Raw genomic sequence first — 25,317 nt, forward strand, 5'->3', positions numbered from 1 at the left:
TCACCCTTCAGACAGCTGTCGACGAGGCAAGACGCAGACACTCCCACATCGCACTGGCTTGGCTTGACCTTCGAAACGCGTTCGGGTCCATTCCGCACCAGCACCTCCAGAAGACCTTAAGGAGGATGGACTTGCCTGAGGAGATGAGGAGGACCGTGGAGGAGCTGCAGAAGGGCTCCACGGTAGTGAAGACGTCCAGCGGCGACACCGGCGTCATTGACATCTGCGCCGGTGTCAAGCAGGGGTGCCCGTTATCGCCGACCATCTTCAATCTGGGGATGGAGCCGGTGATACGGGCGGTCGCTGGAGAAGCAGGCAAGTCCGGAGTCGTCGTCCAGGGGCAGGACATCGCCATCCTGGCATACGCCGACGACTTGGTGCTGGTGGCCCGAGACGAGGAGCACCTGCAGCGCCTGCTGACCATCGCAGGAGAGAAGGCAACAGCAGCAGGATTAGAATTCAAGCCAAGCAAGTGCGCCACGCTGGACCTAAATTTCTCTACGAACCAGCCCGTGCAGCCGTCCCAGCTAACCATCCAGGGATCGGCCATCTCCAGTCTGAAGGACGGCGAGGCGTACCGGTACCTCGGGGTCCCCTTCGGTTTCCACGTGGACCAGACGCCCGAGGAGGACCTGGTGCGCTTGGGCGAGGACGTCAGCAAGATCGACGAGTCTCTCCTCGCCCCGTGGCAGAAGATCGCCGCCACCAACATCTTCCTGCTGCCCAGACTGGAGTTCATCTTGCGGGCTGGTAACGTAAAGAAAAAATATCTGACTGACATTGACAAGAAGCTGAAGGCCTGCGCAAAGGGCTGGCTCCATTTGCCCAAAAGGGCATCGCCTGAGATGGTCTTCATTGGCCATCAACATGGCGGCGCAGGTCTTCTCCCTCTTTCTGACTTGACCGACATCTTGACCATTGTACAGGGTTATAGACTCCTCCATTCCCGTGACCCCAACGTGAGAGTGCTCGCCTGGGGTCGCCTGAAGGAGGTAGTGCGGAGGAAGCTGAGGAGGCCGCCAACCACCGGTGATCTCGCAGAGTACCTTAGCGGTAGTCTGCGGGATGACTTTGGAAGGGAAAGCGGTGACTTCAGCTCCCTCTTCACGCAGGTTCGTTCCGCGTCACGCCGTATCGCCGCGCGCATTGGATTGAGTTGGAGATGGTCGGACGAGCTAAAGGAGATGCAGATTTCGTTCCGCGACATGAATGACGGTTCAGAAGATCGACCACCTTTCATCAGGGTTCCCCCGAAGGCCGTGAGGCAACTGACGGGTGCCCTGAAGGTCGCGGTGCGGCGCTACTACCTGAACAAGGTAAGCGCCAAGCCCGACCAAGGTAAAGTCATTCGTGCCTCGGCGAAGTCTGAAGCCTCCAATCACTTCCTGGCAGGAGGGAGGTACACCAGGTTTTGTGATTGGAGGTTCATCTTTAGGGCTCGGCTCGACCTGCTCCCACTCAATGCCTGTCGCCGTTGGGAAACCAACGGGGACAAGCGGTGTCGGCGATGCGGCTACGCGGAAGAGACCCTGCCCCATGTCATTAACCACTGTACAATGCATTCAAGGACGTGGCAGCGTAGACATAACGCTGTCCAAGACCGACTCTACAAGGCTCTGATTGGACGCCGGGGAAAAGGTGACGATGAAATCAGAGTCAACAAACAAGTACCTGGCACCGACTCGACTCTTAGACCAGACCTGGTTATAACTAACCAGGCCGACAAGACTGTGACTCTGATCGACGTAGCGGTCCCATTCGAGAATACGGACGACGCACTGCTGGCAGCCAGGACCGCAAAGGAGGAGAAGTATGCCGCCCTGGCAGAGACCATCCGCCAGCAGGGAAGCAGAACATCGGTCGCCGCCATCGTCGTGGGAAGCCTGGGGACTTGGGACCCGAAGAACGATCCCGTCCTGAAATCCCTGGGCCTACCTCGACGATACTGCAACACCATGCGGCGGCTAATGGTGAGCGACGTCATCCGATGGTCGCGGGACTGCTACGTCGAGCACATCACGGGTCACCGACAATACGAGGACGGCTCCGGAGGCTGAAATAAAGACAAAAGTGAAGTCGTATTAAAATCATTTTCCCTTTTTTTTCCTTTTTCCGTACTTCTTCTTTTGTAAAACCTTTTCTGTCCCCTTTCTTTTATGAGCCATAGTGTATAAATGGACAAAATGCCGTAGTTTATAAACGGCTCCCCAAGTGTCACCCCCCCCTAAAGTGAAACCCCCCAAAATGTGAACATATTACCTGTACTATATAAAAAAAACAAATGTGTGAGAAGCAGTATAACTATATAAACATTCCCTGAAAAAAAAAGGGCAAAGACTTGTTCCCCGGCTCCCTCACTTGGAGGGAGCCGGACTTGTATCAAATATACATATGTAAGTTGCTAATTGAATATTTTAAACTCTGTATTTAAAGAATTTTAAATAAACATTTTTATCTGTTCTTATCAGCTTAATATCTGATACGTCCCGCATTGCGGGACCAGAATATTAATCTGATTTTTGGACATTGGCGGGGTACCCGGAGTTTACTCCATCCCTGCCGCGGGTTGGCCCGGCATTGCAGTACCGTCGGGATCGGCCCATCATTAAAAAGGTCCACTTAAAAGCTGATGAGAACAGATTGAAGCTTAAATTGATCCGCGAAAATTATTTATTTTCGCACTTGCAAATTTCAGGCGATCCGGCTGGAAAAATATTCGCGAAATTGCATTTTCGCGGAGAGAAGCGATTTTATTCCATGCGAGCGGAGCAAAAGTAATGTAATCCAAATTGAAGCAGCACAACGAAGTATTAAAAGGAATGAATTATTAAAAGGAGAGAAACTTGGGAAGAAAAAAAATCCCATCTGAAGAGAGTCGTCGTCACTTTAAAGTGTAAGTGTAACAATAAATATAATTTTGTGAAAATAATGCAATTATTTTTTCTGCTTTCAATGCAACGTCAACAACAACAACGTCTTGTCTCCTCAGTATTCCATCATTGGAGACGACGACAACTGTTGAAGAGAGGCGCCGGATCACGTTTCAAACTTTGGCGTGTGACGCCCCTTCCTTCCAGCTGTTTACCTCCCCCCCCGAAGAGATGGCGCGCGCGCGCTCCCGGCAAGGAGCGTCATTCAAGACGACCCGACGCGAATCGACTCGCGGAAATAGGCGAGTTCCACTCTTTTACCTTAGTTTTTGAACACCAATCTTTCCACAGAATTTATGCGAAGATAATTCTTGTAAAAGGAGTGTGTGTTTGATGAAAAAAAATTGAACGGAAAAGAAACTCAATACATCGGAGGAAACGACCGATCGCGAGCACTCGGGAAAAATTGGAAAAATCTTTGCAAAAAAATTTTCAGAAATTTTTTGCGAATTTCGCGGAAATCGATGCCCATTTTCGCGATATTTTTCGAGAAAATGGAAAATATAAACAATGGAGAAATCTGGTTTTCCATCTTGTGCAATTGAAAGCGCCACTTTTTTACAGCCTTTTCGATTCCTATTCTCCGATTTGAAGAAAACCCTAATTTGTTTATATTTGAAGAAACCCTAATTTATGTATTTATTTATTTATAAGGAAAGCGTATTTTTACTAATGACGATTAATGCAAAGTAAGTGAACAGCACACGATTTTAAATCTCTACCACACAGGAAGTGAAGTGAAGAGGAAGCCCGTTTTTCGAAAAACTGTCGACCACTGAATACTGGCGAAAAGGGCCCTTTATTACCGTCCTGGATGCCCCCCTCCATTTTCGGAATGTTTGAAAATTGCGCCCGACCTTTCCCGGGAAGCGGGGAGAGAGCTTGCAATACGTCTCGTGTGTCGCTCACAGAGATGGCACGACCTAGCGAAGGACTCCGCGTTGCAATTTACTGTCTCGCCTCCGGACTCCGGGGACGCAATTGCTCCGGCCGTCCTGCCCCCCGCGCCCCCCCAAAACTTTTCTTGCTGCAGGAAAACAAGGAAGCCTTCGGAAACACCCCCGCAGGATCCTACGCGAATTCTCCCCGACCAATGCCACCCCGCGGCGCCTACGCCAATCCTGCGCCCTCCGCCCCAAGTGCTCCGGGGTCGTCCCTACACATGTAAATATTGCAGAAAAGGGCTCCCTTATCGCTTCTCGGCCTTATGGCTAAGATCAAAGTGTAGTATCTGTTCTTATCAGCTTAATATCTGATACGTCCCGCATTGCGGGACCAGAATATTAATCTGATTTTTGGACATTGGCGGGGTACCCGGAGTTTACTCCATCCCTGCCGCGGGTTGGCCCGGCATTGCAGTACCGTCGGGATCGGCCCATCATTAAAAAGGTCCACTTAAAAGCTGATGAGAACAGATTGAAGCTTAAATTGATCCGCGAAAATTATTTATTTTCGCACTTGCAAATTTCAGGCGATCCGGCTGGAAAAATATTCGCGAAATTGCATTTTCGCGGAGAGAAGCGATTTTATTCCATGCGAGCGGAGCAAAAGTAATGTAATCCAAATTGAAGCAGCACAACGAAGTATTAAAAGGAATGAATTATTAAAAGGAGAGAAACTTGGGAAGAAAAAAAATCCCATCTGAAGAGAGTCGTCGTCACTTTAAAGTGTAAGTGTAACAATAAATATAATTTTGTGAAAATAATGCAATTATTTTTTCTGCTTTCAATGCAACGTCAACAACAACAACGTCTTGTCTCCTCAGTATTCCATCATTGGAGACGACGACAACTGTTGAAGAGAGGCGCCGGATCACGTTTCAAACTTTGGCGTGTGACGCCCCTTCCTTCCAGCTGTTTACCTCCCCCCCCGAAGAGATGGCGCGCGCGCGCTCCCGGCAAGGAGCGTCATTCAAGACGACCCGACGCGAATCGACTCGCGGAAATAGGCGAGTTCCACTCTTTTACCTTAGTTTTTGAACACCAATCTTTCCACAGAATTTATGCGAAGATAATTCTTGTAAAAGGAGTGTGTGTTTGATGAAAAAAAATTGAACGGAAAAGAAACTCAATACATCGGAGGAAACGACCGATCGCGAGCACTCGGGAAAAATTGGAAAAATCTTTGCAAAAAAATTTTCAGAAATTTTTTGCGAATTTCGCGGAAATCGATGCCCATTTTCGCGATATTTTTCGAGAAAATGGAAAATATAAACAATGGAGAAATCTGGTTTTCCATCTTGTGCAATTGAAAGCGCCACTTTTTTACAGCCTTTTCGATTCCTATTCTCCGATTTGAAGAAAACCCTAATTTGTTTATATTTGAAGAAACCCTAATTTATGTATTTATTTATTTATAAGGAAAGCGTATTTTTACTAATGACGATTAATGCAAAGTAAGTGAACAGCACACGATTTTAAATCTCTACCACACAGGAAGTGAAGTGAAGAGGAAGCCCGTTTTTCGAAAAACTGTCGACCACTGAATACTGGCGAAAAGGGCCCTTTATTACCGTCCTGGATGCCCCCCTCCATTTTCGGAATGTTTGAAAATTGCGCCCGACCTTTCCCGGGAAGCGGGGAGAGAGCTTGCAATACGTCTCGTGTGTCGCTCACAGAGATGGCACGACCTAGCGAAGGACTCCGCGTTGCAATTTACTGTCTCGCCTCCGGACTCCGGGGACGCAATTGCTCCGGCCGTCCTGCCCCCCGCGCCCCCCCAAAACTTTTCTTGCTGCAGGAAAACAAGGAAGCCTTCGGAAACACCCCCGCAGGATCCTACGCGAATTCTCCCCGACCAATGCCACCCCGCGGCGCCTACGCCAATCCTGCGCCCTCCGCCCCAAGTGCTCCGGGGTCGTCCCTACACATGTAAATATTGCAGAAAAGGGCTCCCTTATCGCTTCTCGGCCTTATGGCTAAGATCAAAGTGTAGTATCTGTTCTTATCAGCTTAATATCTGATACGTCCCGCATTGCGGGACCAGAATATTAATCTGATTTTTGGACATTGGCGGGGTACCCGGAGTTTACTCCATCCCTGCCGCGGGTTGGCCCGGCATTGCAGTACCGTCGGGATCGGCCCATCATTAAAAAGGTCCACTTAAAAGCTGATGAGAACAGATTGAAGCTTAAATTGATCCGCGAAAATTATTTATTTTCGCACTTGCAAATTTCAGGCGATCCGGCTGGAAAAATATTCGCGAAATTGCATTTTCGCGGAGAGAAGCGATTTTATTCCATGCGAGCGGAGCAAAAGTAATGTAATCCAAATTGAAGCAGCACAACGAAGTATTAAAAGGAATGAATTATTAAAAGGAGAGAAACTTGGGAAGAAAAAAAATCCCATCTGAAGAGAGTCGTCGTCACTTTAAAGTGTAAGTGTAACAATAAATATAATTTTGTGAAAATAATGCAATTATTTTTTCTGCTTTCAATGCAACGTCAACAACAACAACGTCTTGTCTCCTCAGTATTCCATCATTGGAGACGACGACAACTGTTGAAGAGAGGCGCCGGATCACGTTTCAAACTTTGGCGTGTGACGCCCCTTCCTTCCAGCTGTTTACCTCCCCCCCCGAAGAGATGGCGCGCGCGCGCTCCCGGCAAGGAGCGTCATTCAAGACGACCCGACGCGAATCGACTCGCGGAAATAGGCGAGTTCCACTCTTTTACCTTAGTTTTTGAACACCAATCTTTCCACAGAATTTATGCGAAGATAATTCTTGTAAAAGGAGTGTGTGTTTGATGAAAAAAAATTGAACGGAAAAGAAACTCAATACATCGGAGGAAACGACCGATCGCGAGCACTCGGGAAAAATTGGAAAAATCTTTGCAAAAAAATTTTCAGAAATTTTTTGCGAATTTCGCGGAAATCGATGCCCATTTTCGCGATATTTTTCGAGAAAATGGAAAATATAAACAATGGAGAAATCTGGTTTTCCATCTTGTGCAATTGAAAGCGCCACTTTTTTACAGCCTTTTCGATTCCTATTCTCCGATTTGAAGAAAACCCTAATTTGTTTATATTTGAAGAAACCCTAATTTATGTATTTATTTATTTATAAGGAAAGCGTATTTTTACTAATGACGATTAATGCAAAGTAAGTGAACAGCACACGATTTTAAATCTCTACCACACAGGAAGTGAAGTGAAGAGGAAGCCCGTTTTTCGAAAAACTGTCGACCACTGAATACTGGCGAAAAGGGCCCTTTATTACCGTCCTGGATGCCCCCCTCCATTTTCGGAATGTTTGAAAATTGCGCCCGACCTTTCCCGGGAAGCGGGGAGAGAGCTTGCAATACGTCTCGTGTGTCGCTCACAGAGATGGCACGACCTAGCGAAGGACTCCGCGTTGCAATTTACTGTCTCGCCTCCGGACTCCGGGGACGCAATTGCTCCGGCCGTCCTGCCCCCCGCGCCCCCCCAAAACTTTTCTTGCTGCAGGAAAACAAGGAAGCCTTCGGAAACACCCCCGCAGGATCCTACGCGAATTCTCCCCGACCAATGCCACCCCGCGGCGCCTACGCCAATCCTGCGCCCTCCGCCCCAAGTGCTCCGGGGTCGTCCCTACACATGTAAATATTGCAGAAAAGGGCTCCCTTATCGCTTCTCGGCCTTATGGCTAAGATCAAAGTGTAGTATCTGTTCTTATCAGCTTAATCCCCTTAACTTTCTTCTTTTTCGCCCGCCAAATTCAAATTTTTAAATGAACAGATCTACCGCTTTTGGACCTTTCTTGCCTCTCTGAGGAATCCCGGACGGGCCCCGACCAACGGTAAGCCCCCCGGGACACTCCCAGAGGGAAGGGGCAACAGGACACTAGGCGCCTGCTCTGCCCAGTAGCCCCTCTTTCGACCCCCGATGGCCCCACGGTCCATTGCCTCTTCAAGGCGGACCGTGGGACCCACCGCCCCCTCAGGGCTCCCCGGTCGCTCACGGACCGTTCCCCACGCCCACTTGGGGTGATAACCTCCCCGGGCTCGACGCCGGGCCCCTAAGGCCCGGCGCAGGCCCCCGCCCCCGGTGCACCGCCGGGTCCCTTCAGGACCGGTAGGCTGAGCACCGGACGTTCCCCGGCCCCCGGTGCACTGCCAGGTCCCCTCCGGACCGGTAGCTTGAGCACCGAGGCCCCCGGACCCCCTCAGGGCCCCCGGGAGCACCCTCCGTCGATCCCGTACGGATCGGCGCAGAGCGGGTGATTTGAACGGCGCGCGGTTTCCTTTTCGGCCGCGACGCCGGTCAAGCGACCGTTCGGCGCGCTTCACGCCCGATCGGTTCGATTGACCCCCTCCCCCCCGTCCGGTATTTGTGGAAGACTTCATCTTCCACAAAACCGTCATTTCAAAACCCCGGTAAATTCAAATTTCCTCCCGATCCCACCCATACGGGCCGAGAAGCGGGTTGAGCGCCTTCAGCGCCATCCCTCGGCGGCCGCCTGGACTTCATTCAGGTGGACGCCACGCGCTTAATTTAAATTTGTATTTTTGAAAATTTTCGTTCCGCAGTCCCTCAGACCGCGGAAAAGCCCTCCGTCGCCCCCCTTGGCCTTCAGCATTTATATCTTTTGAATTTTTTTGTGTCCTTAAAAGGACAATTTTCAAAACAACGTTCCACGGTCCTTCAGGCCGTGGAATATCGTCCGCCAGGCCCCGTTTGTGCCATGACTTAACGCCCTCCCATGCCCCCACGTCCTCCCCGTAAAAACGGGGGGGCGGGGGCCGTTAGAAAAGCACCATCGCGTGCTAGTTCCTCCGCCCCCCCCTCCTCCTCTCGCACTCCGCGGAGGAGGAAAGTCGAGGCGTCAGAGCCCGACTCCTCCCCTCCCCATACACCACCGGACGGCGCGTCCGAAAGCGCTTCGGCGCGTAGGACGCGTCGCCCGCGGAAAATCATACACTATGGCTCCCCCGTTTCTTCTTCTTCTTCTTCTCCATCCGGCGTCCGAAAGCCTTCCCTTGAGACCTTCTCCCCGCTCTCGGACGTCACCTATTCTCCCCCCAAGTCCCGTTCTTCTTCCCCTCTCTCCCTCGACGACTTCACGACGCCTCCGGATTCTTCTTCGTCCAGACGTCCGGCGCTGGATTCTCCCCCCCCGATTCCCCCGACTGCCCCCGCCCCCCAAACGACTGACAGGGTCCCGGCGCTTCTCCTGACCGGCACCGCGGTGTCGGCCAGGAGAATCGACAATCAACTTGTGGTTTACTTTCCCGTGGCGGATACGTTAACCTGCACCGAGGTGGGATGCAGCATGTCCTTCCGCGCTACGGAGTGGACGGCGATGCGGAGAAGTCTCGTCCGACACCTGATGGAGCAGCACGGCCACCGACTCACGTCGGTGAACGCCTGCTCCGTCTGCGGTGGGACTATCGGCCGCAAGCCGTCCACTCATCCCTGCCTCAAAGGGGGGATACGTAAGGCGGCGGACGGGCGTGTTGCACTCTCGCACCGGTGCGGGACATGCGACTTCGCATGCGCTACCCGTCGCGGGTTGGCGAACCACATGGTGACCCACAAGAGACCTCCCCCCTTGATTGCCCCCCTTCAGGAGGCAATCGAGGAGACAGTTAGATGCACGACGCCGCCCAACGTGACCGAGGCGCAACCCTCCGATCCAGACGCAGCAGCTGACGCTCCGGCCGAAGACCTGGCGCCGGGGCAGCCTCCCGAAGTCGGTGACCTCAACGACACCGGGTCACCGCCGCCTGTGGACGCAGCAACATCGCCGCCGCCAGCTCCAGACGCAGCAGAAGGAGCACCACGACAGGTCGAGCCACCGATACAGCAGAAGGAGAAGCTGTGGCTCGACCGACTGGCCAGCACCACCGGCCAGTCATGGGAGGAGTTCGAGGTCGTGGTGCAGGATCTGGTGGCCACCACCCAGGCGGAGAGGAAGAGGGAGGCGAAACCTGCGGACGGAGGGGAAGCTCCTCGGCCACGAAACGTCGTGCACAGACAACCACCAAGACGCAGACAAGTAGCTGACTACGACGCGAAAAAGGCGTCGGACATACAGAAACTCTTCAGGAGTCATCCCAGGAGGGCAGTGGAGAGCATCCTGTCTGATAAGTCACCCTATTGCGACATTCCCGCGGAGGAAGTGGAAAAGCATTTCCGCCAAGTCTACGGGAATGTCGGAATGGGGGGCTTGGAGGACGAGGGTGACGACTCGGTCTACCGTCGCACGACGGAGACCGAGAAGAAACTGCTCCTCGAAAGGATCACTCCTGAAGAAGTGACGAGACGCATGTCTAGAACCAAAAACACCGCCCCGGGCCCCGATGGCCTCACCTACGGCGACCTGAGGGCGGTCGATAGACATGGACGAATTCTCTCTTTTATCTTCAACAGATGCCTGAAGGAGGCCAGGACACCGGCCGCGTGGAAAACCTCTCGGACTGTCCTCCTGCACAAAGGGGGGGACCGCCAGGACATCGGCAACTGGAGGCCCATAGCGCTTGGCAACACCATCGCCAAGCTGTACGCCGGGGTGCTTGCTGACCGCATACTATCTTGGGCGGTCAGCGGGAAGAAGATGCACCCGGCTCAAAAGGGCTTCCGGGAGTTCGAGGGGTGCCACGAGCACAACTTCACCCTTCAGGCAGCTGTTGACGAAATGAGACGCAGACGTTCCCGAATCGCACTGGCTTGGCTTGATCTACGGAACGCGTTCGGGTCCATCCCGCACCAACACCTCCAGAACACCTTGAGGAGGATGGACTTGCCTGAGGAGATGAGGAGGACCGTGGAGGAGTTGCAGAAGGGCTCCACGGTCGTGAAGACGGCCAGCGGCGACACCGGCGTCATCGACATCTGCGCCGGTGTCAAGCAGGGGTGCCCGTTATCACCGACCATTTTCAACTTGGGAATGGAGCCGGTGATACGGGCGGTCGCTGGTGAGGCAGGCAAGTCCGGAGTCGTCGTCCAGGGGCAGAACATCGCCATCCTGGCCTACGCGGACGACTTGGTGCTGGTGGCCCGGGACCAGGAGCACCTGCAGCGCCTGCTGAACATCGCGGGAGAAGAGGCGACCGCTGCAGGTCTACAGTTCAAGCCAAGCAAGTGCGCAACGCTGGACCTCAACTTTTCAACCAACCAGCCCGTGCAGCCGTCCCAACTCACCATCCAGGGGGCGGCCATTTCCAGCCTGAAGGACGGCGAAGCGTACCGGTACCTCGGGGTCCCGTTCGGGTTCCATGTGGACCAGACCCCCGAGGAGGACCTGGTGCGCTTGGGCGAGGACGTCAAGAAGATCGACGAGTCACTCCTCGCCCCGTGGCAGAAGATCGCCGCGACCAACATCTTCCTTCTGCCCAGGCTGGAATTCATCTTGCGGGCTGGTAACGTTAAAAAGAAGAACTTGACTGACATCGACAAGAGGCTGAAGGCCTGCGCAAAGGGCTGGCTCCATTTGCCCAAAAGGGCATCGCCTGAGATGGTCTTCATTGGCCATCAACACGGCGGCGCAGGTCTTCTCCCTCTTTCCGACTTGACTGACATATTGACCATCGTGCAGGGATATCGACTCCTCCATTCCCGTGACCCCAACGTGAGAGTGCTCGCCTGGGGTCGCCTGAAGGAGGTAGTGCGGAGGAAGCTGAGGAGACCGCCAACCACCGGTGATCTCGCGGAGTACCTTAGCGGTAGTCTACGGGATGACTTTGGAAGGGAAAGCGGCGACTTCAGTTCCCTCTTCACGCAGGTTCGCTCCGCGTCACGCCGTATCGCCGCGCGCATAGGCTTGAGCTGGAGATGGTCGGACGAGCTAAGGGAGATGCAGATTTCGTTCCGGGACATGAATGACGGGGCTGAAGACCGCCCCCCCTTCATCAGGGTTCCTCCGAAGGCCGTAAGGCAACTGACGGGTGCCCTGAAGATCGCGGTGCGGCGCTACTACCTGAACAAGGTAAGCGCCAAGCCCGATCAAGGGAAAGTCATTCGTGCCTCGGCGAAATCTGAAGCCTCCAATCACTTCCTGGCAGGAGGGAGATACACCAGGTTTTGTGATTGGAGGTTCATCTTTAGGGCTCGGCTCGATCTGCTCCCGCTCAATGCCTGTCGCCGTTGGGAAACCAACGGGGACAAGCGGTGTCGGCGATGTGGCTACGCGGAGGAGACCCTGCCCCACGTCGTTAATCACTGCACGATGCACTCAAGGACGTGGCAGCATAGACATAATGCTGTCCAAGACCGACTACACAGGGCTCTGATTGGACGCCGGGGAAAAGGTGACGATGAAATCAGAGTCAACAAACAAGTACCTGGCACTGACTCGACTCTTAGACCAGACCTGGTTATAACTAACCAGGCCGACAAGACTGTGACATTGATCGACGTAGCAGTGCCGTTCGAGAACAACGAGGGAGCTCTGCTGGCAGCCAGGACCGCGAAGGAGGAGAAGTACGCCGCCCTGGCAGAGACCATCCGCCAGCAGGGATACCGGTCATCGGTCGCCGCCATCGTCGTGGGAAGCCTGGGGACGTGGGACTCGCAGAACGACCCCGTCCTGAAGTCCCTGGGCCTACCTCGACGATTCTGCACCACCATGCGGCGACTGATGGTCAGCGACGTCATCCGCTGGACCCGGGACTGCTACGTCGAACACATCACGGGACATAGACAGTATGAAGACGGCTCCGGAGGCTGAAAAGGAAAGGACAAAAGTGAAGTCGTGTAAAATCATTTCCCCCCCTCTTTCCATACTTCTTCATTGTAAAACCTTTCTCTGTCCCCTTTCTCTTTTATTTACTCTATGAGCCATAGTGTATGAATGGCCACGCCGTGGTGTATAAACGGCCCCCCCCAAAAGTGTAAACCCTCCCCGTGAGAGACTTAAACATATAAAACATTTTATAAAAAAAAACACTCGTGCGAGAAGCCTATATTATTATAATATTTCCCCAAAACAAAGGGGCAAAAAGACTTGTTCCCCGGCTCCCTCATTTGGAGGGAGCCGGTCATGTATAAATTATATATTAATTATAAGTTGCTTAAAACTCTGTATGAAAGAATTTTCAAATAAACATTTTAAATCTGTTCTTATCAGCTTAATATCTGATACGTCCCGCATTGCGGGACCAGAATATTAATCTGATTTTTGGACATTGGCGGGGTACCCGGAGTTTACTCCATCCCTGCCGCGGGTTGGCCCGGCATTGCAGTACCGTCGGGATCGGCCCATCATTAAAAAGGTCCACTTAAAAGCTGATGAGAACAGATTGAAGCTTAAATTGATCCGCGAAAATTATTTATTTTCGCACTTGCAAATTTCAGGCGATCCGGCTGGAAAAATATTCGCGAAATTGCATTTTCGCGGAGAGAAGCGATTTTATTCCATGCGAGCGGAGCAAAAGTAATGTAATCCAAATTGAAGCAGCACAACGAAGTATTAAAAGGAATGAATTATTAAAAGGAGAGAAACTTGGGAAGAAAAAAAATCCCATCTGAAGAGAGTCGTCGTCACTTTAAAGTGTAAGTGTAACAATAAATATAATTTTGTGAAAATAATGCAATTATTTTTTCTGCTTTCAATGCAACGTCAACAACAACAACGTCTTGTCTCCTCAGTATTCCATCATTGGAGACGACGACAACTGTTGAAGAGAGGCGCCGGATCACGTTTCAAACTTTGGCGTGTGACGCCCCTTCCTTCCAGCTGTTTACCTCCCCCCCCGAAGAGATGGCGCGCGCGCGCTCCCGGCAAGGAGCGTCATTCAAGACGACCCGACGCGAATCGACTCGCGGAAATAGGCGAGTTCCACTCTTTTACCTTAGTTTTTGAACACCAATCTTTCCACAGAATTTATGCGAAGATAATTCTTGTAAAAGGAGTGTGTGTTTGATGAAAAAAAATTGAACGGAAAAGAAACTCAATACATCGGAGGAAACGACCGATCGCGAGCACTCGGGAAAAATTGGAAAAATCTTTGCAAAAAAATTTTCAGAAATTTTTTGCGAATTTCGCGGAAATCGATGCCCATTTTCGCGATATTTTTCGAGAAAATGGAAAATATAAACAATGGAGAAATCTGGTTTTCCATCTTGTGCAATTGAAAGCGCCACTTTTTTACAGCCTTTTCGATTCCTATTCTCCGATTTGAAGAAAACCCTAATTTGTTTATATTTGAAGAAACCCTAATTTATGTATTTATTTATTTATAAGGAAAGCGTATTTTTACTAATGACGATTAATGCAAAGTAAGTGAACAGCACACGATTTTAAATCTCTACCACACAGGAAGTGAAGTGAAGAGGAAGCCCGTTTTTCGAAAAACTGTCGACCACTGAATACTGGCGAAAAGGGCCCTTTATTACCGTCCTGGATGCCCCCCTCCATTTTCGGAATGTTTGAAAATTGCGCCCGACCTTTCCCGGGAAGCGGGGAGAGAGCTTGCAATACGTCTCGTGTGTCGCTCACAGAGATGGCACGACCTAGCGAAGGACTCCGCGTTGCAATTTACTGTCTCGCCTCCGGACTCCGGGGACGCAATTGCTCCGGCCGTCCTGCCCCCCGCGCCCCCCCAAAACTTTTCTTGCTGCAGGAAAACAAGGAAGCCTTCGGAAACACCCCCGCAGGATCCTACGCGAATTCTCCCCGACCAATGCCACCCCGCGGCGCCTACGCCAATCCTGCGCCCTCCGCCCCAAGTGCTCCGGGGTCGTCCCTACACATGTAAATATTGCAGAAAAGGGCTCCCTTATCGCTTCTCGGCCTTATGGCTAAGATCAAAGTGTAGTATCTGTTCTTATCAGCTTAATATCTGATACGTCCCGCATTGCGGGACCAGAATATTAATCTGATTTTTGGACATTGGCGGGGTACCCGGAGTTTACTCCATCCCTGCCGCGGGTTGGCCCGGCATTGCAGTACCGTCGGGATCGGCCCATCATTAAAAAGGTCCACTTAAAAGCTGATGAGAACAGATTGAAGCTTAAATTGATCCGCGAAAATTATTTATTTTCGCACTTGCAAATTTCAGGCGATCCGGCTGGAAAAATATTCGCGAAATTGCATTTTCGCGGAGAGAAGCGATTTTATTCCATGCGAGCGGAGCAAAAGTAATGTAATCCAAATTGAAGCAGCACAACGAAGTATTAAAAGGAATGAATTATTAAAAGGAGAGAAACTTGGGAAGAAAAAAAATCCCATCTGAAGAGAGTCGTCGTCACTTTAAAGTGTAAGTGTAACAATAAATATAATTTTGTGAAAATAATGCAATTATTTTTTCTGCTTTCAATGCAACGTCAACAACAACAACGTCTTGTCTCCTCAGTATTCCATCATTGGAGACGACGACAACTGTTGAAGAGAGGCGCCGGATCACGTTTCAAACTTTGGCGTGTGACGCCCCTTCCTTCCAGCTGTTTACCTCCCCCCCCGAAGAGATGGCGCGCGCGCGCTCCCGGCAAGGAGCGTCATTCAAGACGACCCGACGCGAATCGACTCGCGGAAATAGGCGAGTTCCACTCTTTTACCTTAGTTTTTGAACACCAATCTTTCCACAGAATTTATGCGAAGATAATTCTTGTAAAAGGAGTGTGTGTTTGATGAAAAAAAATTGAACGGAAAAGAAACTCAATACATCGGAGGAAACGACCGATCGCGAGCACTCGGGAAAAATTGGAAAAATCTTTGCAAAAAAATTTTCAGAAATTTTTTGCGAATTTCGCGGAAATCGATGCCCATTTTCGCGATATTTTTCGAGAAAATGGAAAATATAAACAATGGAGAAATCTGGTTTTCCATCTTGTGCAATTGAAAGCGCCACTTTTTTACAGCCTTTTCGATTCCTATTCTCCGATTTGAAGAAAACCCTAATTTGTTTATATTTGAAGAAACCCTAATTTATGTATTTATTTATTTATAAGGAAAGCGTATTTTTACTAATGACGATTAATGCAAAGTAAGTGAACAGCACACGATTTTAAATCTCTACCACACAGGAAGTGAAGTGAAGAGGAAGCCCGTTTTTCGAAAAACTGTCGACCACTGAATACTGGCGAAAAGGGCCCTTTATTACCGTCCTGGATGCCCCCCTCCATTTTCGGAATGTTTGAAAATTGCGCCCGACCTTTCCCGGGAAGCGGGGAGAGAGCTTGCAATACGTCTCGTGTGTCGCTCACAGAGATGGCACGACCTAGCGAAGGACTCCGCGTTGCAATTTACTGTCTCGCCTCCGGACTCCGGGGACGCAATTGCTCCGGCCGTCCTGCCCCCCGCGCCCCCCCAAAACTTTTCTTGCTGCAGGAAAACAAGGAAGCCTTCGGAAACACCCCCGCAGGATCCTACGCGAATTCTCCCCGACCAATGCCACCCCGCGGCGCCTACGCCAATCCTGCGCCCTCCGCCCCAAGTGCTCCGGGGTCGTCCCTACACATGTAAATATTGCAGAAAAGGGCTCCCTTATCGCTTCTCGGCCTTATGGCTAAGATCAAAGTGTAGTATCTGTTCTTATCAGCTTAATATCTGATACGTCCCGCATTGCGGGACCAGAATATTAATCTGATTTTTGGACATTGGCGGGGTACCCGGAGTTTACTCCATCCCTGCCGCGGGTTGGCCCGGCATTGCAGTACCGTCGGGATCGGCCCATCATTAAAAAGGTCCACTTAAAAGCTGATGAGAACAGATTGAAGCTTAAATTGATCCGCGAAAATTATTTATTTTCGCACTTGCAAATTTCAGGCGATCCGGCTGGAAAAATATTCGCGAAATTGCATTTTCGCGGAGAGAAGCGATTTTATTCCATGCGAGCGGAGCAAAAGTAATGTAATCCAAATTGAAGCAGCACAACGAAGTATTAAAAGGAATGAATTATTAAAAGGAGAGAAACTTGGGAAGAAAAAAAATCCCATCTGAAGAGAGTCGTCGTCACTTTAAAGTGTAAGTGTAACAATAAATATAATTTTGTGAAAATAATGCAATTATTTTTTCTGCTTTCAATGCAACGTCAACAACAACAACGTCTTGTCTCCTCAGTATTCCATCATTGGAGACGACGACAACTGTTGAAGAGAGGCGCCGGATCACGTTTCAAACTTTGGCGTGTGACGCCCCTTCCTTCCAGCTGTTTACCTCCCCCCCCGAAGAGATGGCGCGCGCGCGCTCCCGGCAAGGAGCGTCATTCAAGACGACCCGACGCGAATCGACTCGCGGAAATAGGCGAGTTCCACTCTTTTACCTTAGTTTTTGAACACCAATCTTTCCACAGAATTTATGCGAAGATAATTCTTGTAAAAGGAGTGTGTGTTTGATGAAAAAAAATTGAACGGAAAAGAAACTCAATACATCGGAGGAAACGACCGATCGCGAGCACTCGGGAAAAATTGGAAAAATCTTTGCAAAAAAATTTTCAGAAATTTTTTGCGAATTTCGCGGAAATCGATGCCCATTTTCGCGATATTTTTCGAGAAAATGGAAAATATAAACAATGGAGAAATCTGGTTTTCCATCTTGTGCAATTGAAAGCGCCACTTTTTTACAGCCTTTTCGATTCCTATTCTCCGATTTGAAGAAAACCCTAATTTGTTTATATTTGAAGAAACCCTAATTTATGTATTTATTTATTTATAAGGAAAGCGTATTTTTACTAATGACGATTAATGCAAAGTAAGTGAACAGCACACGATTTTAAATCTCTACCACACAGGAAGTGAAGTGAAGAGGAAGCCCGTTTTTCGAAAAACTGTCGACCACTGAATACTGGCGAAAAGGGCCCTTTATTACCGTCCTGGATGCCCCCCTCCATTTTCGGAATGTTTGAAAATTGCGCCCGACCTTTCCCGGGAAGCGGGGAGAGAGCTTGCAATACGTCTCGTGTGTCGCTCACAGAGATGGCACGACCTAGCGAAGGACTCCGCGTTGCAATTTACTGTCTCGCCTCCGGACTCCGGGGACGCAATTGCTCCGGCCGTCCTGCCCCCCGCGCCCCCCCAAAACTTTTCTTGCTGCAGGAAAACAAGGAAGCCTTCGGAAACACCCCCGCAGGATCCTACGCGAATTCTCCCCGACCAATGCCACCCCGCGGCGCCTACGCCAATCCTGCGCCCTCCGCCCCAAGTGCTCCGGGGTCGTCCCTACACATGTAAATATTGCAGAAAAGGGCTCCCTTATCGCTTCTCGGCCTTATGGCTAAGATCAAAGTGTAGTATCTGTTCTTATCAGCTTAATTTCCTTTGATTTGTATTTTTTAACGTAAATTTTCCTCCCGATCTCTTTCATGAACAGCTACACTTTCGTTTCCGTGCCTCTCTGAAGAGTCCCGGATGGGCCCCCACCAGTGGTAAGCCCCCCGGGATACTCTCAGAGAGAAGGGGTAACAGGACACTAGGCGCCTGCTCTGCTCACTTCCCCTCTTTCTCCCCCCCCTCCCCCAATGGCCCCACGGTCCATTGCCTCCTCAAGGCGGGCCGTGGGACCCAATGCCCCTTCTGGGCTCCCCGGATCCACTACGGATCATCCGAATCGCCCCTTCTGGGCGAATATCCCCCGGGCTGGCACCGGATCCTTCAGATCCGACGCCGTATCAAAGCCCCCCTCCCCCGGGCGCACTGCCGGATCCCTTCTGGACCGGCAGCCTAAGCACCGGGTTTCCCCCGTCCCCTGGTGCACTGCCGGGTCCCTTCTGGACCGGTAGTTTGAGCACCAAGCCGCCCCCGACCCCTGGTGCAGCGCCAGGCCTCTTCCAGGCCGGTGTAGTGTGCACCAGGTTTCCCTCGCTTCCCCCGATCCGCGGGCGCGTCACGCCCGATCGGTGGTGAATAATTTAATTCTCCCCCCTCCTCCCCGGCCCCCTCAGGGCACCAGGGGACGCCCTCCGTCGAGTCCCGTAAGGACCGACGCAGAGCGGGCGATTCAAACGGCGCGCGCTTCGCCAAGACCCGTTTTTCCGCTTTTCCCGCCATCCCGTTGGTAAATTCACGCTCGGCGCGCCTCACGCCCGACGGAATTACCACTCATTCCTCCCCTGATCGCAATACTCGGTGAAAGACGTCATCTTTCACAGTTGCGACAGGAAAACTCCCTAAAACATTCAAATCTCCTCCCGGTCCCGCCCAGAAGGGCCGAGAAGCGTGGTAGTGCGCCCTCAGCGCCAACCCTCGGCGGCCGCCTGAACTTTCTCCAGGCGGACGCCGCCGCGCATTTCAAAAGTTTGAAAATTGTAATTTTCTATTTCGCGGCCCTTCAGGCCGCGGAAAAGACCCCCCGTACCCCCGTTGTTACCTTTTGGCCATTGTTAATGTCCTTAGAAATTTTTATAGCCCTTAAAAGGACAATTTTTCCTTTTCCCGTCCTTAAAAGGACGATTTAATTAACGATTTAATTAAACTTCTTCCACGGTCCTTAAGACCGCGGAAGAGTGCCCCCCGGCCCCTCCCCATGCGCTAACAACCCCCAATGCCCCCACGTCCCCCCCGTAAAAACGGGGGGGCGGGGGCCGCGAAAAAAGCCCCGGAAACACCGGGTGCCAAAACCTCCGCCCCCCCATCCTCCTCTCGTACTTTGCGAAGGAGGAGAGCCGAGGCATCAGCGCCCGGCTCCCCCACTACTCCCCCCGCCCCCCCTAGGTCACCCGGCGGCGCGCCCGAATGCGATTCGCCGCTAAGGACGCGCCGTCCCCGTCCATTTGTACGCTATGGCTCACCAGTGTATTCTAATGTATCTTCTCCTTCTTCTTCTCCTTCTTGCGTCCGAAAGATCCCCTTAGAGACCTTTTCCCCCCTTTCTGACGTCACCTATTCCCCCCCTCACTCCCGCTCTTCCTCTCCTCCCTCCCCATCCCTCGACGACTTCACGACGCCCCCGGATTCATCCTCGGCCAGACGTCCAGCGCTGGTTCCTTCCCAGGACTCTCCCCAGACAGCCCCCGTCCCCCAGACGACTGACAGGGTCACGACGAGTCTCCTGACCGGCACCACGGTGTCGGCCAAGAGAGTCGATAATCAACTTGTGGTTTTCTTCCCCGTGGCGGATAGCTTAGGTTGCACCGAGCCCGGATGCCCCACGTCATTCCGAGCTTCTGCGTGGACGGCGACAAGGAGAAGCCTGCTGAGGCACCTCAAGGAGCAGCACGGCCTGACACTGACATCCGTCAACGCCTGCTCCATCTGCGGCAAGACTATCGGCCGCAAGCCATCCACGCACCCTTGCTTGAAGGGAGGTACCAGCAAGGAAGCGGAAGAACCTGAGGCATTCCGGTATCGGTGCGAACAATGCACCTTTGCATGTCCTACCCGCCGTGGATTAGCGAACCACAAGTCGACCCATAAAAGACCTCCCCCCTTGATTGTCCCCCTTCAGGAGGCAATCGAGGAGACTGCTAGATGCGCAACGCCGCCCAACGTGACCGAGGTGCAAATTTCCGTACCAAGAGCAGCTGAACCGGCCGAACACCCGGAGCCGGAACCGCCCCCCGTGATCGGTGACTTTGAGATCCCGTCACCGCCGCCTGGAAATGAAGAACATCCGCCACCAGCAGAAGCAGCAGAAGATCTGGCAGCACCACGACCTGTCGGGCCCACAGGAGGACCGAAGGAGAAACTGTGGCTCGACCGATTGGCCAATACATCCGGCCAATCATGGGAAGAATTCGAGGTCGTGGTAGAAGAACTGGTGGCCAGCATCCAGGCGGAGCGGAAAAAGGAGGCAAAGAAAGCAGACGGAAAGGAAGCACCTCGGCCGCGAAACGTTGCGCATAAACCACCGACCAGACGCAGACAAGTACCGGACTACGACGCCAAAAAGGCGTCGGACATACAAAAACTCTTCCGGAGCCACCCCAGAAGGGCAGTTGAAAGCATCCTTTCTGAGAGGTCTCCCTATTGCGATATACCCGCGGAGGAGGTGGAAAAGCATTTCCGCCAAATCTACGGGGATGTCGGGATTGGGGGCTTCGAAGATACGGATGATGAATCGGTCTACCGTCGAACAACGGAGACCGAGAAGAAACTGCTCCTCGAAAGGGTGACTCCTGAAGAGGTGACGAGACGCATGTCTAGGACGAAGAACACCGCTCCAGGCCCCGATGGCCTCACCTACGGCGACCTGAGGGCGGTCGATAGACATGGACTTATTCTTTCTGCAATCTTTGACAGGTGCCTGAAGGAGGCCAGAACACCGGCCTCGTGGAAGACCTCTCGAACCGTCCTCCTGCACAAAGGGGGGGACCGCCGGGACATCGGCAACTGGAGGCCCATTGCGCTTGGCAATACCATCGCCAAGCTATACGCCGGGGTGCTGGCTGACCGCATACTATCCTGGGCGGTCAGCGGGAAGAAGATGCACCCGGCTCAAAAGGGCTTCCGGGAGTTCGAGGGGTGCCACGAGCACAATTTCACCCTTCAGACAGCTGTCGACGAGGCAAGACGCAGACACTCCCACATCGCACTGGCTTGGCTTGACCTTCGAAACGCGTTCGGGTCCATTCCGCACCAGCACCTCCAGAAGACCTTAAGGAGGATGGACTTGCCTGAGGAGATGAGGAGGACCGTGGAGGAGCTGCAGAAGGGCTCCACGGTAGTGAAGACGTCCAGCGGCGACACCGGCGTCATTGACATCTGCGCCGGTGTCAAGCAGGGGTGCCCGTTATCGCCGACCATCTTCAATCTGGGGATGGAGCCGGTGATACGGGCGGTCGCTGGAGAAGCAGGCAAGTCCGGAGTCGTCGTCCAGGGGCAGGACATCGCCATCCTGGCATACGCCGACGACTTGGTGCTGGTGGCCCGAGACGAGGAGCACCTGCAGCGCCTGCTGACCATCGCAGGAGAGAAGGCAACAGCAGCAGGATTAGAATTCAAGCCAAGCAAGTGCGCCACGCTGGACCTAAATTTCTCTACGAACCAGCCCGTGCAGCCGTCCCAGCTAACCATCCAGGGATCGGCCATCTCCAGTCTGAAGGACGGCGAGGCGTACCGGTACCTCGGGGTCCCCTTCGGTTTCCACGTGGACCAGACGCCCGAGGAGGACCTGGTGCGCTTGGGCGAGGACGTCAGCAAGATCGACGAGTCTCTCCTCGCCCCGTGGCAGAAGATCGCCGCCACCAACATCTTCCTGCTGCCCAGACTGGAGTTCATCTTGCGGGCTGGTAACGTAAAGAAAAAATATCTGACTGACATTGACAAGAAGCTGAAGGCCTGCGCAAAGGGCTGGCTCCATTTGCCCAAAAGGGCATCGCCTGAGATGGTCTTCATTGGCCATCAACATGGCGGCGCAGGTCTTCTCCCTCTTTCTGACTTGACCGACATCTTGACCATTGTACAGGGTTATAGACTCCTCCATTCCCGTGACCCCAACGTGAGAGTGCTCGCCTGGGGTCGCCTGAAGGAGGTAGTGCGGAGGAAGCTGAGGAGGCCGCCAACCACCGGTGATCTCGCAGAGTACCTTAGCGGTAGTCTGCGGGATGACTTTGGAAGGGAAAGCGGTGACTTCAGCTCCCTCTTCACGCAGGTTCGTTCCGCGTCACGCCGTATCGCCGCGCGCATTGGATTGAGTTGGAGATGGTCGGACGAGCTAAAGGAGATGCAGATTTCGTTCCGCGACATGAATGACGGTTCAGAAGATCGACCACCTTTCATCAGGGTTCCCCCGAAGGCCGTGAGGCAACTGACGGGTGCCCTGAAGGTCGCGGTGCGGCGCTACTACCTGAACAAGGTAAGCGCCAAGCCCGACCAAGGTAAAGTCATTCGTGCCTCGGCGAAGTCTGAAGCCTCCAATCACTTCCTGGCAGGAGGGAGGTACACCAGGTTTTGTGATTGGAGGTTCATCTTTAGGGCTCGGCTCGACCTGCTCCCACTCAATGCCTGTCGCCGTTGGGAAACCAACGGGGACAAGCGGTGTCGGCGATGCGGCTACGCGGAAGAGACCCTGCCCCATGTCATTAACCACTGTACAATGCATTCAAGGACGTGGCAGCGTAGACATAACGCTGTCCAAGACCGACTCTACAAGGCTCTGATTGGACGCCGGGGAAAAGGTGACGATGAAATCAGAGTCAACAAACAAGTACCTGGCACCGACTCGACTCTTAGACCAGACCTGGTTATAACTAACCAGGCCGACAAGACTGTGACTCTGATCGACGTAGCGGTCCCATTCGAGAATACGGACGACGCACTGCTGGCAGCCAGGACCGCAAAGGAGGAGAAGTATGCCGCCCTGGCAGAGACCATCCGCCAGCAGGGAAGCAGAACATCGGTCGCCGCCATCGTCGTGGGAAGCCTGGGGACTTGGGACCCGAAGAACGATCCCGTCCTGAAATCCCTGGGCCTACCTCGACGATACTGCAACACCATGCGGCGGCTAATGGTGAGCGACGTCATCCGATGGTCGCGGGACTGCTACGTCGAGCACATCACGGGTCACCGACAATACGAGGACGGCTCCGGAGGCTGAAATAAAGACAAAAGTGAAGTCGTATTAAAATCATTTTCCCTTTTTTTTCCTTTTTCCGTACTTCTTCTTTTGTAAAACCTTTTCTGTCCCCTTTCTTTTATGAGCCATAGTGTATAAATGGACAAAATGCCGTAGTTTATAAACGGCTCCCCAAGTGTCACCCCCCCCTAAAGTGAAACCCCCCAAAATGTGAACATATTACCTGTACTATATAAAAAAAACAAATGTGTGAGAAGCAGTATAACTATATAAACATTCCCTGAAAAAAAAAGGGCAAAGACTTGTTCCCCGGCTCCCTCACTTGGAGGGATGGAGGGAGCCGGTCATGTATAAATTATATATTAATTATAAGTTGCTTAAAACTCTGTATGAAAGAATTTTCAAATAAACATTTTAAATCTGTTCTTATCAGCTTAATATCTGATACGTCCCGCATTGCGGGACCAGAATATTAATCTGATTTTTGGACATTGGCGGGGTACCCGGAGTTTACTCCATCCCTGCCGCGGGTTGGCCCGGCATTGCAGTACCGTCGGGATCGGCCCATCATTAAAAAGGTCCACTTAAAAGCTGATGAGAACAGATTGAAGCTTAAATTGATCCGCGAAAATTATTTATTTTCGCACTTGCAAATTTCAGGCGATCCGGCTGGAAAAATATTCGCGAAATTGCATTTTCGCGGAGAGAAGCGATTTTATTCCATGCGAGCGGAGCAAAAGTAATGTAATCCAAATTGAAGCAGCACAACGAAGTATTAAAAGGAATGAATTATTAAAAGGAGAGAAACTTGGGAAGAAAAAAAATCCCATCTGAAGAGAGTCGTCGTCACTTTAAAGTGTAAGTGTAACAATAAATATAATTTTGTGAAAATAATGCAATTATTTTTTCTGCTTTCAATGCAACGTCAACAACAACAACGTCTTGTCTCCTCAGTATTCCATCATTGGAGACGACGACAACTGTTGAAGAGAGGCGCCGGATCACGTTTCAAACTTTGGCGTGTGACGCCCCTTCCTTCCAGCTGTTTACCTCCCCCCCCGAAGAGATGGCGCGCGCGCGCTCCCGGCAAGGAGCGTCATTCAAGACGACCCGACGCGAATCGACTCGCGGAAATAGGCGAGTTCCACTCTTTTACCTTAGTTTTTGAACACCAATCTTTCCACAGAATTTATGCGAAGATAATTCTTGTAAAAGGAGTGTGTGTTTGATGAAAAAAAATTGAACGGAAAAGAAACTCAATACATCGGAGGAAACGACCGATCGCGAGCACTCGGGAAAAATTGGAAAAATCTTTGCAAAAAAATTTTCAGAAATTTTTTGCGAATTTCGCGGAAATCGATGCCCATTTTCGCGATATTTTTCGAGAAAATGGAAAATATAAACAATGGAGAAATCTGGTTTTCCATCTTGTGCAATTGAAAGCGCCACTTTTTTACAGCCTTTTCGATTCCTATTCTCCGATTTGAAGAAAACCCTAATTTGTTTATATTTGAAGAAACCCTAATTTATGTATTTATTTATTTATAAGGAAAGCGTATTTTTACTAATGACGATTAATGCAAAGTAAGTGAACAGCACACGATTTTAAATCTCTACCACACAGGAAGTGAAGTGAAGAGGAAGCCCGTTTTTCGAAAAACTGTCGACCACTGAATACTGGCGAAAAGGGCCCTTTATTACCGTCCTGGATGCCCCCCTCCATTTTCGGAATGTTTGAAAATTGCGCCCGACCTTTCCCGGGAAGCGGGGAGAGAGCTTGCAATACGTCTCGTGTGTCGCTCACAGAGATGGCACGACCTAGCGAAGGACTCCGCGTTGCAATTTACTGTCTCGCCTCCGGACTCCGGGGACGCAATTGCTCCGGCCGTCCTGCCCCCCGCGCCCCCCCAAAACTTTTCTTGCTGCAGGAAAACAAGGAAGCCTTCGGAAACACCCCCGCAGGATCCTACGCGAATTCTCCCCGACCAATGCCACCCCGCGGCGCCTACGCCAATCCTGC

At 51.7% G+C, this 25,317-nt stretch overlaps 1 protein-coding gene, 7 non-coding genes and 2 pseudogenes across 8 annotated transcripts in view; all 10 read left to right on the forward strand.

The window, feature by feature from the left end:
- LOC139693134 (uncharacterized) overlaps positions 1–20,906 on the forward strand; it is a gene marked incomplete at its 3' end in the record, with an annotated part of 54,648 nt that extends 33,742 nt beyond the window's left edge. Inside the window, exons 10-11 of the mRNA XM_071591285.1 lie at positions 19,776–20,117; positions 20,229–20,906. Of these exons, the coding sequence (XP_071447386.1) occupies positions 19,776–20,117; positions 20,229–20,906 (1,020 nt within the window). The remainder of the gene's footprint in view (positions 1–19,775; positions 20,118–20,228) is intronic.
- LOC139693168 (U2 spliceosomal RNA) lies at positions 2,420–2,608 on the forward strand. The gene has a single exon (XR_011702012.1). It is a non-coding gene; the product is annotated as a U2 spliceosomal RNA (small nuclear RNA).
- LOC139693143 (U2 spliceosomal RNA) lies at positions 4,122–4,314 on the forward strand. The gene has a single exon (XR_011701987.1). It is a non-coding gene; the product is annotated as a U2 spliceosomal RNA (small nuclear RNA).
- Positions 5,828–6,020, forward strand: LOC139693144 (U2 spliceosomal RNA). Its single transcript, XR_011701988.1, has one exon. It is a non-coding gene; the product is annotated as a U2 spliceosomal RNA (small nuclear RNA).
- LOC139693137 (U2 spliceosomal RNA) lies at positions 7,534–7,667 on the forward strand (annotated as a pseudogene).
- On the forward strand, positions 12,921–13,114 carry LOC139693176 (U2 spliceosomal RNA). Its single transcript, XR_011702019.1, has one exon. It is a non-coding gene; the product is annotated as a U2 spliceosomal RNA (small nuclear RNA).
- On the forward strand, positions 14,628–14,820 carry LOC139693145 (U2 spliceosomal RNA). Its single transcript, XR_011701989.1, has one exon. It is a non-coding gene; the product is annotated as a U2 spliceosomal RNA (small nuclear RNA).
- Positions 16,334–16,526, forward strand: LOC139693146 (U2 spliceosomal RNA). Its single transcript, XR_011701990.1, has one exon. It is a non-coding gene; the product is annotated as a U2 spliceosomal RNA (small nuclear RNA).
- Positions 18,040–18,145, forward strand: LOC139693186 (U2 spliceosomal RNA; annotated as a pseudogene).
- A 2,770-nt stretch (positions 20,907–23,676) lies between the features above and the next one.
- Positions 23,677–23,870, forward strand: LOC139693177 (U2 spliceosomal RNA). Its single transcript, XR_011702020.1, has one exon. It is a non-coding gene; the product is annotated as a U2 spliceosomal RNA (small nuclear RNA).
- Positions 23,871–25,317: the final 1,447 nt, after the last annotated feature.

The sequence above is a fragment of the Hetaerina americana genome, unplaced genomic scaffold (assembly GCF_022747635.1).
Source record: "Hetaerina americana unplaced genomic scaffold, ioHetAmer1.1.p SCAF_447, whole genome shotgun sequence".
Classification (NCBI taxonomy): Eukaryota; Metazoa; Arthropoda; class Insecta; order Odonata; family Calopterygidae; genus Hetaerina; species Hetaerina americana.